At 49.1% G+C, this 13310-nt stretch overlaps 1 protein-coding gene across 1 annotated transcript; it reads right to left on the bottom strand.

The window, feature by feature from the left end:
• Positions 1–10170: 10170 nt before the first annotated feature.
• RHOB (ras homolog family member B) lies at positions 10171–12549 on the bottom strand. The gene has a single exon (XM_019970646.2). It carries the CDS (start codon positions 12151–12153, stop codon positions 11563–11565), a length of 591 nt encoding a protein of 196 aa, XP_019826205.1. The 5' UTR covers positions 12154–12549; the 3' UTR covers positions 10171–11562.
• Between the last annotated feature and the right edge of the window lie 761 nt (positions 12550–13310).

The following is a 13310-nucleotide window of genomic DNA, read 5'->3' on the forward strand; positions in this document are numbered from 1 at the left end:
GGATACGAGTCATTATAAGACATGGTCCCTATGCTCCAGTAGACTTCATTTTAGATGGAGTCAGATAACAGATGAATGACTACATTGAAGAGGGTTGAGAGTGATAAGGAAGGAACAATGTGGGATTTTTTTTCATTAATTTTTTTCCTTTTAAAATTAAAACTATTCTTTGTTTTCATTAATTTCTCTTAATTGAGACTACTTTTTCATTGTAATTTTTTCCTTTTTTAATTAAAACTACTCTTCCTTTTCTTTCATTAATTTTTTATTTTTTTAAACTAAAACTCTGTTTTTCATTCAATTATTTTTCTTTTCTTTTTTTTTAAACGAAAGAATGTGTTTTCAATACAAGAGGAAAATAGAGGAAGTCAGGAAAGGCAGATGAAGTCTGAGCCTTGCTTTGAAGATTTAGTGGGAACAAAACTCAGGCTTGTGTCTTCAGGGGGACCTGTCCAAGGAGCACCCTTAGCTAGCTCCCTCTGTCTTCCCCTCCTCCTGTTCTTCTCCAGCACCTGGGAGCACCATCAGCGGTTCTCGCCTTCTGAGAGCTCCACCACCTGATGCTTGAATTCCTTCCACTACATTTTGAACTGGGGTCAACCAGCAGCAGCACAGACATGTTCATGGATGCAGGACTCATGACCTTCGACTCATGTTCTGACCGCTGTAGTAGCCTGTATGATGGCAGACCATACTAATTAGCAAGGATCAGGTGTCCAGACATGAGCTGCATCAAATCCCACATGGAGATTTTTAGCCTGTCTGTCCTTGAGATGGAGCCCCCAGATTTTTTCACCAGGGCCTAAATCCATACCTGGTAGCCCTAATCCATTGAGTTTCTCTCTCTCTGGTTCCTGAACTACCAGGATCTGATGGGCTAATCCCATCCGATGGCCTATTCTACTAGCCTCCAGGAAGCAAATTCAGATCTAATGCAAGTCCTACCTCCTTGAGCTCAAATGGCATGTTAGCCCTTGCCCTATTGACCAAGGCTAGGAAGCGGGGGCTCAGAAATCTTAGTGTGGTCTGAAGAGGATGAACCAAAAGTCAGCTCATCCCAGTGTCCATTTCCAGCCCAATCTCTGAAACTAGCCCTTGCTTCCAAAAATGATAAGGCAAGTGGCCATCCCTGACCTCGCCTTCCACCACTGACTGCCAGAGTACAACCTCCCCAGGCCTGGAGGTCACCAGGCCACCAACCCCCAGATTTGGCTTAGAGTCCTCAGATCTTGGAACTTGGCACAGTTGACTTAAGTATCTGTTTCCCAGTCACTTGGAGAAAACCTGCCAAAGTGAGATGGGAACAGCCAAGTCTCTGATCGGTAGCTGGCCCTCCCCAGGACACTGACCCAGATCCAGTCAAGGTCAGGCATTACCAGGAACTCAAGTTCAAGGTCAGCTATCTGAAAAAGCCAAAATATGGAGAGGGTGCACAGGGAGAGGTTCACCTTTGAATGGGAGCTTCCATACCACACCCCTCTCCCTGTGCTCTGTCCCTGATGATTCCATTTTTCTGCTCTTATTCAATGAGAATGTAAAAAATGACAAACAAAATTGGAGCCAACTCTGAACAAAGACCTCTGCTCCGGTCTAATCCTGCAGTTTAATTAAGCTCAGCTCCTACCTCTGTGCCAGGAGAACCAGTTGGCCCAGCTCACTTGCGGGAAGTTTGGTAAACTTCTGCAGAAATAAAGCTCTGGGCTCTTGCTCTCAGAGGTGCTGTGGTCAGGTGATCAAGTCTCCTCATTTCTTTGTTTTCCCTTTCATGGTGGGTGTGCAGTCTGCTTGTTTTGCTAAGCAGCATAATAGGCAGGGACTTAACTTGCTCAGGTTACAAACATAGCAACTGAGCCCTGGGTCTTGCACACCCAGGACTAATGGCTAGAGCTTTCTAGCATACATCTCCCTATCACTTATGAGTTGTCAGCATTTTTCCTGGTATTCCTGTCATCTGGAGAAGTTACCGATTTTTCTTCACTCTGTGGCCATGCCAGAGAGGAGGGCAGGCAAGGTCTCCCTGGCTCTGTGTGCTGCCCACCTGCTCTTCGTTATGTGTTATTCATCAACAGACGGATATGGGGTCTGCCCAGCCTCTGCTGAGGACTCATGAGCACCATGCTCCTAGGAAGAAAGCCTTCTGGTCCCCCGTAGTTTCCTCTTGACATTCAAATGGCTCAGCTTCTGCCACCACATCCTGTGGGACCCAAGCAGTGGGTACTCCTTCCCCGAGTGCCAAATTCATCCTGTGTAACCAGATCACTGCAGATGGTGACTGCAGCCATGAAATTAAAAGACACTTAAGACACTTACTCTTTAGAAGGAAAGTTATGACCAACCTAGACAACATATTAAAAAGTAGAGAGATTACTTTGCCAACAAAGGTCAGTCTAGTCAAGGTTATGGTTTTTCCAGAAGTCATGTATGGATGTGAGAATTGGACTATAAAGAAAGCTGAGCGCCGAAGAATTGATGCTTTTGAACTGTGGTGTTGCAGAAGACTCTTGAGAGTCCTTTGGACTGCAAGGAGATCCAACCAGTCCATCCTAAAGGAGATCAGTCCTGAGTGTTCATTGGAAGGACTGATGCTGAAGCTGAAACTCCAATACTTTGGCCACCTGACGTGAAGAAGCAACTCATTTGAAAAGACCTTGATGCTGGGAAAGATTGAAGGCAGGAGGAGAAGGGGATGACAGAGGATGAGGTGGTTGGATGGCATCACGGATTCAATGGACATGAGTTTGAGTCAACTCCAGGAGTTGGATGATGGACAGGGAGGCCTGGCGTGCTGCAGTCCATGGGCTCGCAGAGAGTTGGACACGACTGAGCAACTGAACTGAACTGAACCCTGAGAAATCTCCAGATTATCAAGGACCCTCTGAACTGAGATATTATTCAGTAACTTAGCAGTTACTAAGCAACTACTACATGCCCAACCTCTAGCTGGATGCTGAGGTTGCAAAAATGAGGATGATGTGATATCCTGAGGAGCTTATCGTTGAAAACGTCCTTGACAAACAAATGAGTGGTTATTATTACACACTCATTTATCCAGCAAGATTTATCCCACTCCTACTTGTGCTTAAGGTGCTAAGATGTATCCACGAGAGGGAGGGTTAATCAAGATTTACTGGGACTTAGAATGCGCTGGGCTCTGTGCTGAGTACTTGGTTTGATCTTGTTTAATCTCCAAAATTATTTCCATTCTACAAAGAAAGAACCTGAGGCAGAAGAAGGTAAAAGTAATTGGTCCAATAATGCTCAGATTGTGAAGGACAGAGCGGGGGCTTTTGCCTATAAGCCTCAACTTTCCCACCAAGCAGCCTGACTTCCCTGCAGGTGAAAAAGATGGGCAATACAGAAGGAGAAGTGACGTGACAGAGCGGGGGCCCACACCTGCACTGCATGGCTCCTGCCCCTCTTTCTTGAGGTTCCTGGCAAATTCCCTGAGCTACCATCTCTTCCCACTCCAGCTAAGGATAAGAGGGTTACAGGTGCCCAGAAATGGTCCATGGTCCCCGCTGTTTCTGGGCCCTGCTCTGCACCCCACCCCACCCCTCAGCCCATATCATACCCCATGATGATGCTGGGCCTTCTGAATTCCCTTGGCTAACTGGTGAGCCTTCTTACTAGTTGGTCACTAGGTCATGGATGGAGGTTGGATCATATCAGCCTACTGGAGAACTCATGGCATTTTATGCCTGATTAGTAGTCTTTTTCCTTTTTGAATTGTTTTGCCTTCATGGCATTTCATCTTCATGCGTTTAGATTTGGCAGGCAACCAATGATACAGTCTGTAATTTCTGCCATTACCCATGAAGTAAAAACTTTGAACAATTCTCTGTTGGCACAGCTACACACACCTTCAGAGATCCCAGACTGGCTCGTTTATGCTGGTGTTATCTTGTACATGTAGCTTGGATCTCCATTTGGTCTACAATTCTAGACTTTCTGGGAGGAAATCTGGAGCCACAGAATTGCTCAGCTGAGAGGAAGGGAGTAGATGGACTGATCTCCCTATTTACAGAGTCAGCCTGGTTATGCGACCAGATATCATGCTTTGCCATATTTGGCTGTTACGGACGAGTGTGTATTTTACAAGTGACTGTTTTTAGCACTCATATAAATAATACTTTTTATTCTGTCAGAGTCCCATTTATAATCTCTCTATCATTAAATAGCACACACATTCCTGCATTCCTTTTAGGTGCCTCCAGAAGGTTTCAATTGCTTACCCAAAGGTTAAACAAGTCCTGGAATCAAATGAAATCAATCATTAACAAAGGGATGAGAAACTTGCTTCTGGGAAGATTTGTTTCTTCCCTTTTCAAGATTGAAGGGAGAAGAAAAATAGCTCCAAATGACAGCCAGAGGACAGAGGTCACACAGAGTCATTAAAGCGCAAGGCCTGGTTGCATACCCCCTTAGAATTGTGCTTTCAGATCATGGTTTCTAAAATGAAAAGCATGGCCAGTCATGCCAAGCTCCCAACCCGGAAACCAAAACTGCCCACCTCCCTCTGATGCTTGAAGCTCAGCCCACAGCAGAGACCAACCACTGAGGACTCCCAGACCCCCAGGTGGTCCTGTGGAGGGTGGCCCATGGCCCAAGAAATGTGCTTCCACCACCTGCTCATCTTGGGGTCTCTAGGAGGACCTCCCCAGAAATCTCACCGGGCCAAGAGCACGTCGTGATTCCTGCGAGGTGGGGTACAGAGAAGGCCTTCCCTAGTTGCTGTTGGCACCCAAGGCCTGGCCTCACAGAAGCACTTTCTTAACTTCCCTAGACTCGGCCTCTGCAGCAAAAACAGTTGGATACTTGTCACTGCTATGGCATACATAACTCCTGTCAGAACAGAGTGATTTATCTGCTTGATTCCGAGTATCCAGTATCTGTGGATTGTGTGACCCTTCGTACAGTCCTGTCATTTTTTAACTGACCTTTCTCTCATGCCCCGGAGCAGGTGTTCTCAGCCTTTGTCACTTCCTTGGGTCTCTTAGAAGTGGGTGCTCCCTAAATTTTTGTCCTTTGCTTAATCAGTGCATTCACTCTCTTGCTACTTATTGAGGTCCTCGTATGGGTCAACACCTACTGGCCAGTAGAGGCACAGCACTGATGGAGCAGACACGGCCTTTGTGCTCACTGTGGGGGTTCATTTCACTTCAGTCACTCAGTCATGTCCAACACTTTGTGACCCCATGGACTGCAGCACGCCAGGCCCCCTGTCCATCACCAGCTTCCGGAGTTTACTTAAACTTATGTCCATTGAGTCGGTCATGCCATCCAACCATCTCTGTCATTCCCTTCTCCTCCCTCCTTCAATCTTGCCCAACATCAGGGTCTTTACAAATGAGTCAGTTCTTCGCTTAAGGTGGCCAAAGTATTGGAGTTTCAGCTTCAGCATCAGTCCTTCCAATGAATATTCAGGACTGATTTTCTTTAGGATGGACTGGTTGGATCTCCTTGCAGTCCAAAGGACTCTCAAGAGTCTTCTCCAACACCACAGTTCAAAAGCATCAATTCTTCGGTGCTCAGCTTTCTTTATAGTCCAATTCTCACATCCATACACATGTCATCCATACATGACTATTGGAAAAATCAGCTTTGAATAGATGGATCTTTTTTGGAAAAATAATGTCTCTGCTTTTTAATATGCTGTCTAGGTTGGTCATAACTTTTCTTCCAAGGAGCAAGCATCTTTTAATTTCATGGCTGCTCTCACCATCTGCAGTGATTTTGGAGCCCCCCAAAATAAAGTCTGTCACTCTTTCCACTGTTTCCCTATCTATTTGTCATGAAGTGATGGGACCAGATGCCATGATCTTAGTTTTCTGAATGTTGAGTTTTAAGCCAACTTTTTCACTGTGGAGGTTAGGACCTGACCTGCAATCCCCTGTCACTCCACAAACTCTTCCTGGATCATCTCATTTCTTCTCCAAGGATTTCCATTGCCACTTGTGCCCTAATGACTCCCTCTTGGTTCAGCTGACCCACTTGTCAGCTCACCCAGTTCTGTGCCAGATAATGCCTGTAGGCATCCTGACTTGTGGTTGGCAATGAGGAAACCAATCTCCATGTAAAGCAGGATGGCTGAGCATCACAACCACGACTCTTATCCCACAATGCCTTTACTTGGTGATACTTTCTCTAATCCCAGCTCAAAGCACCGTGGCGGAAAACCTCAGAAGTGCTGCTTCTTTTTCCCACCTGCCCAGACGTGGATAATATTCTTCCCAGTTGGAGCAGAAATTTCCCTCCCTCCCCACACCCCATTGCTGCTCTGTTGCTGCTGCTAAGTCGCTTCAGTCGTGTCCAACTCTGTGTGACCCCATAGATGGCAGCCCACCAGGCTCCCCCGTCCCTGGGATTCTCCAGGCAAGAACACTGGAGTGGGTTGCCATTTCCTTCTCCAAAGGATGAAAGTGAAAAGTGAAAGTGAAGTCGCTCAGTCATGTCCGACTCTTAGCGACCCCATGGACTGCAGCCTACCAGGCTCCTCCGTCCACGGGATTTTCCAGGCAAGAGTACTGGAGTGGGGTGCCATTGCCTTCTCCATTATCACCCAGCAATACCTTAAATTCACCTAGAGTAGGGCCTCAGAAAGACAAAGGAATTCCCTTTCCTTGTTGCCTAAGGTCTAATTTCTAAGACCACAGTTCCTATCCCCTCCTCCAAGGGATCTTCCCAACCCAGGGATCAAATCTGCATCTCTTATGTCTCTTGCATTGGCAGACGGGTTCTCTATCATTAGTACCACCTGGGAAGCCCAATACAGACATAAAATAGAACAAATAAAGAGCTTAGAACAGGGCCTGATGCCTAGTCAATAAATAGTAGCTATTGTCATCATCATTGTTATTATTACTTGTACAGACATAGAGATTGAAATCTCTATGTGGGGAAGGACCGTGCCTGCCTATTTGTCTACTGAGTTCCAAGCTCCTAGCCCAGTACCAGGCACAGTGTCCTTTAGTCAACAATAAATATTCAGAAGCAATGAACCAGGGTCCTCCAGACTCTTACACCTCTCAGGCCAGGAAAGGGGCTGCAAGAATTGAATAAAAGAGCAGCCTGAGTACCCACTTTCTCTCTCCAGCCAGAAGATGTACCAAGTAAAGTGGTTAAGAGTCTGTCCCACAACAGGCTGGAGTACCAGGTCCCTTTGGGGTGTTGCCATGTCCTTGAGCCCAGGCTACGTGTTTCCAGGAGTACAGTTCTCACAAAGCTAGCCCTTGTGTTTGCCCTGCATCCCTGGGAGGCACAGAGAAAACAATGAAACCATCATCACCAACTTCCATTCCTAGTCTGTGTGTGGACAGGGAGGGCTGGGGAGAGGCTGTGTTTGATTTGGCTGGGGAACATCATTTTTCTTTACTGAAGAAATGCATGCCAGAGGGGCTAAAAGTAGAAGGTAGTTCTCACCCAAGAGAGCTGTATTCTCCAGAGGCCAGGCTCACAGTAATATAAAGAAGCTGTATCTTCCATCTGCACATCACCCACTCCTGCTTTAAGATTCAGTTCAAACGTTTCCTTCTCCGTGAAGCCCTTCCCACCTTCCCCTTGGCTCCTAGTGTGCCCTGGGCCTGCTGTCTCCATCTGAGCATGCTCAGTGGATGCCTTCCTGAAACTGCCTCACCCACCAGGGCAAGGACTGTGTCTTATTTGCTTTTGCAACTCTGTCTTAGCAGAGTAGAGTGCTGCTGCATTCTGAACCCAGGAATGGCAGAAAGAAATCTTTTGAAGGGCATTAAACCCCCTGTTGTTCCAGAGTGTGAAGAAGAGAAGGCTGGGGTTATGTGTGGGTCCTCGTAAGAGGGAAGTTCTCTGAAAACTTCCCTGAACTTCTCTGGGAACTTCTCTGAAAGCTAGTGCTGTGCTCCCTAAGGTAGGGCAGTCAGGGCTACAGGCCACTGCACTATCAGCCTCAGGAATGTGACTCCCTTTACTGCTGAAACGACCTCCCTCCCTGGTATAATGACCAGAACGCTCCCTTATTCCAAGCCAGGGGTTCTCAAAGTGTGGTCCCTGGACCAGCAGTATCAGCATCACGTGTTCTCTACCTCAGTTGTGCTGATCAGAGACTCTGGAAGGTAGGCCAAGCCATCTGTGTTTTAACCAGCCCTCCACGTGATTCTAACTCAGGCTTGAGTTTGAAAACCCTTAAGTACACAGACACACATGTGAAAAAAGACCCTAGAAACACAAGCCAGACTGACTTCAAATTAAGATTAAACAAGAACCCAAGCCAATGCCCTTTGCTATGAAGTGCCCAGGATCAATGAAACACCCTACTATTATCCATGAAACTATTCAACAGGCAATTAAATGAACTCAGCACATTTATTTCAAATGTGCAAAATGAATGTTCATATCCTAGGAGTAACACCAGATGTTTTGCCTCTTTTTTTCCTAATTGATTTTCCAGCCTACAGCAATTCATCTATATATTTTCCAGTTGGATCTAATGCAGCAAGAAGAGTGTGTTCCGGCAGCATTATTAAATGCCATGCATTTAAAAACAAGCATAACCAAGGCTGCCATGCGTCATCTGGGTGGCTGTCTTCCCAAAATTAAAAAAAAAAAAAAACAGACAGCAATAGGTACCAGGCAGATTAGAGCAGGCAGGAAACCCAGAAAAGGCCCTTTCAAAAGGTCTCCAGGCTCTTGGCCAGTTGCAATGCTGAATCCTGGGCGCTGAGCCCAAGCTTGAGCTCTTCTCCAGAGTCGGGCACTCCCTGGTACCAAAGGATCTGCAAGCTGTAAAACTTGCAAGTCAACATTTTGTTTTTCAGTGGAAATTTCTGTCTTGAAAATGAAGAAGACAAAGATGGCTGAGGGATGGAGGTGTGTGGGGTCAGGACCTGGGGAAAGGATGAGGCTGCGGATCCTTCCCTCAGCTTAAGTGGACCCTCTCCTTGCTCTGTTGCCTCCAGCAGCCCAGACAATTATCCTGTTAACCAATGAGCCTGGCTGTGCAGGAGGCCCTGTTATTGATGTGTTTTGTTTGTTTTTAAGTGGGTGAAAAGTCACCAGTAACCAGGCTTGCCTTACTCAGCAAAAGCTCTTGGGAGTCTGGGGAAAGACTGGGAGACAGAAGCCTCAAGTTTTAAAGCAAAGGGCTTTAAAAGGGACCTTTCTCTGCTCTGCCTGGGGGGAAGGGAGGCAGAGGGATGGGGTGAGTGGCAGGCAACTAAGGCCTAGAAACCCATAAAGTGTTGATTCCAAAAACAAAAACCACATGTCTTAGGTAGTAGGGGGAGGTTGGCAGTACCTGCTACCTTTCCTACAAGCTGCTGAGGCTGGCAGTTTTGAGCCATCATACCTGTAGAGGGATTTTGATGTGGTCTCTGAAGGTTAATCTGCCTGTCTGGTTCTGAGACCCACTGCAGCAGGCTGAGTGTCTGAAATTAGAACTCATCATATTTCCACCTCAGAACCTGGCTGCTCCAACTTTAAATAGCAGCCACTCAAGACCGCCAGTGTTCTGTTGGTAAGGCGGCTACTCTTGGTACTTAGAACAAAGCATTCTGGGTTCCATACAGACACGCAAATGAAAGTTCCACAGCAGAAGGACTGGCTTCTGATTTGGGCTCTCCCCTACTTCTACCCAGTTCAGGTCAGAGATAACATCCTACAATCTCAGGGGGGCATTTTGTAACCCCTGAAGATCTGAAGGGAACCCAGGAATCAGTCTTTGAGACAGTGATTAACAAAAACAAACCAAAAAAAAGGTATTTAAAAAGTTATTTGAATGCACAAATGACAACTTTTCGAGTTTCAAAGAATAGGATACACAGGCTCTATAATAGACTTAGACACAAGTGTATAAGCCATTCAGACAGTTCACATTAGGTCAAAGGTTGTGGCACTAGGAGCTTGGGTAACCTCTGGCCCTGGGGCAGGAGCAACCTGGTCATCCATGGCCACCCAACCCCCTCACATCCTCAAAGAGATTTCATCCCCATTTCCTACAAACACTTGGAAGGAAAGAGAGTTAGTGGGGCCTCACCTAGCAGAGTTCTCCCCTTGCCCTCAAATTCACAAGATTTTTACACATCATTAAACCACAGGAGCCATTTTATAAATGTCATCATCATAGTCTTTTAATATTTTACATAAAAAACTGTATACACAGCTTATAGAACTTTTATGTAAACATCATAAGCTCACCACTGTCATTTGTCAGTTTATTTAAAAAATAAAAAAAACAAGACAATTTAGTAGAAGTACCACCGGATGGGGAAGGGAGGGGGAGAAGAGACACAAGGGGGAGGTTTATTCTCTGTACAGAGATGCAGAGAAAATTTCACACAGCTTTAGAGACTGCCTTGAGGGAAAAAAATAAAAACAACAAAAGGTTTTAGATAGGCCCTAATACTGGTTACTGCCCTTTATCAAAAGAGTGCGCATACGTGCACAAATAAAATCGCAAAATAGAAGTGTTACCACTTTTTTCAAAAGAAAAAAATTAGTGGTTTCTTTTTCTTCTCCTTGTTTTTTAAAAGTCATCATCATTTTTTAAAAAAACATCAGAAGTAGATGAGGTTACAGCGTACAAGTGTGGTCAGAATGCTACCGTCTTATGCAAATGACAAGTGCATTAAATGTCAAACAATGAAACAATTGTGCAAAGAATTCGTTCCAAAAAGAAGAAAAAAAACAAGTTTTAGCCTTTAAATAAATCAAATAACATCAGTTTCTTGGACTGAACAATTTTCACTTGCAGGACAGGCACAAAGTTCGCTTATGGCAAAAACAACCTGCAGCACACTTCACCCCTCTTTCTCAATGGCCAGTGAGGGGTTCGCCGTGGCGGGGCGGGGGCTGGCTGGCAGGAGACAGGAGTCTGGAAGCTGTGTCCTCTCAGGCCCCTAGTCAGCTGCAAAGGTCTTCCCCAGGGGTAGGAAACATGGCCAAGTCTTGTTCTTGCTGGGTTGACGCCTCACTCTGACCCGGCTGGAGCTGTTCTAGCGCCCTGTCACTCCACCCACCACCACCATTAAATAACACCATCCTACCTCCGAAAATAAAATTATATCTATATTTATATAACACCCCATCCTCCCCAGCCCTCCCCTCCCGAAGGTCCCGAGGTCTATGTTACAGACAGGGGATAGCAGGCGCTCACTGGTTACAGACGCACATCCGATGGGGCGCGGCCGCACCCCGGCGCCAAGCTCATGTCCGGGGAGCAGGGGCTGGCGTGGGGTGAAAACTCGGCAGCGGGGAGTCGAACATACACACAGCCACACACCCTGAAGAGGCTTGGCTCTTCAGAAAATGGTGTTCAGGGGACCCTTGGCACTCAGCGGGGTGGCCAAGCCTGTGCCACACAGGTGGACGCACAGACACTTGGAAAGGGGGCGCCGGGTGCCTACCACGCGGCCGATTCTCGGGCGCCAAAGCCCGAGTCTCCAGGCCACGGCTGCCGGGGCTGAAAGCAGACGCCAGGCAGTCCGGTGGGGGTCCTTGGGGGGGCAAGGGTCTCCCCGTCTCAGGGCTCGTGGGGGACGGGCCCGGGATGGGGAGCCGCACTGGCAGGGGCAGGCGGGTCGGGCGCGGCCCTCATAGCACCTTGCAGCAGTTGATGCAGCCGTTCTGGGAGCCGTAGCGCTTCTGCAGCGCGGCGCGCGTGGCCGTCTCGAAGACCTCTCGGACGCCCTCCTTGGTCTTGGCCGAGCACTCGAGGTAGTCGTAGGCTTGGATGCGCACGGCCATAGCGCGGCCGTCATCCGTGCGCACCGGTTCCTGCTTCATACGGGCCAGCTCTGTGCGGACGTGCTCATCGCTGCGCAGGTCTTTCTTGTTGGCCACAAGGATGATGGGCACGTTGGGGCAGAAGTGCTTCACCTCGGGCACCCACTTCTCGGGGATGTTCTCCAGCGAATCCGGGCTGTCCACCGAAAAGCACATGAGGATCACGTCGGTGTCCGGGTAGGAGAGCGGCCGCAGGCGGTCGTAGTCCTCCTGGCCCGCCGTGTCCCACAGCGCCAGCTCCACCTGCTTGCCGTCCACCTCGATGTCGGCCACATAGTTCTCGAAGACGGTGGGCACGTACACCTCGGGGAACTCGTCCTTACTGAACACGATCAGCAGGCACGTCTTGCCGCACGCGCCGTCGCCCACCACCACCAGCTTCTTGCGGATGGCCGCCATGAGCGGGCCGGGCCCGGGCAGCAGGAGGGGCCCCGCGAACGCCTCGCTGCCGTCCCGCTCGCCGCTCACTGCTCACCTCGGGCTGCGCGCTGGGGACAAGGGTCGCTAGCTGCACCCAGGTCCCGGGATGGCGCGCGTTCTCTCGTTGTGCTCGGGCTGCCGCGGCGGGGGCGGTGGGGGACTCGGGGGCATAGGGCGCACGGTGCGTCTCCGCGCTGCTCCCGAGCGGCGGCCGCTCTCCTCGCCCCGGGTCCCGGGTCGGCGCCTTTGTGAGCAAACGGTGGCCAGAGCAAGCGGACGCGGCCTAGCTCCCTTCTGGGTCTTCCTAGGCCTAGGCGAAGACACAAGAGAGAACACGAAGTCAGCCCGACTGCGGCGGCAGATACAGGCTGCGGCCCTAGCGCCCGCTATTTAAAGAGTTCGGCGACTTTCTTAATATAGCCGTCCAATGGGAAGCAAGCCGACTGAGCTCATCTCTGCGGAGCTTGGCTCTGATTGGCCGTCCGCTGCAGCCCACGGGCGGGGCCGGGCGGGCTTGATTGACTGCCCAGGCCGCGGGGCTGGGAGAGGCGGCGACTGGGGAGTCTGCGGCCGCGGCGGGAGCTGTGGGTCTCTAACTGCGTCAAGGTTCGCTCTTTCGCCGCAGCTTGTGCGCGCGAGACTGAAGGGCTGGAGCCGGCTGCCCGGAGCAGCCCGCGGGGCCTGGGCAAGCGGTTCCGAGACAGGAGGCACTTTGTGGGCGCGTGGATGACTCTCTCCCACTCGTATTGCCCTGCTTGCTTCGCAAACTCCCAGCGGGTGGTCGGACCTGTGGGGTAGGGAGCGACTCCTTTAACGTGGTTTTGTTTTTAAATACACATACACGCAGACACACACGCACACAGGCTTATTTCCAAGCAAGGCTGTGGTTTGTTGGTTTTGTTTTGTTTTGTTTTTTCTTTTAGAAGCAGCCCCTCCCCTTGTCCAGCCTGCCACCCCCATCCTTCCACGAGGGTTCTCTCCCTGGGCCGTGTTTGGATCTGCTACAGGGTGCCTCGTGGGTGGGCCTGGTTCCGGTTTCCGGCTTTAACAAGCTTGTCACTTTACCCCTTTCTCGGGCACCCAGCCTAGGTCTCCAGGTGAAGGTTCAGGGAAAGAGGGTCAGTGAAAAAGGAAGG

This window comes from Bos indicus, chromosome 11 (assembly GCF_029378745.1).
Source record: "Bos indicus isolate NIAB-ARS_2022 breed Sahiwal x Tharparkar chromosome 11, NIAB-ARS_B.indTharparkar_mat_pri_1.0, whole genome shotgun sequence".
NCBI lineage: Eukaryota > Metazoa > Chordata > Mammalia > Artiodactyla > Bovidae > Bos > Bos indicus.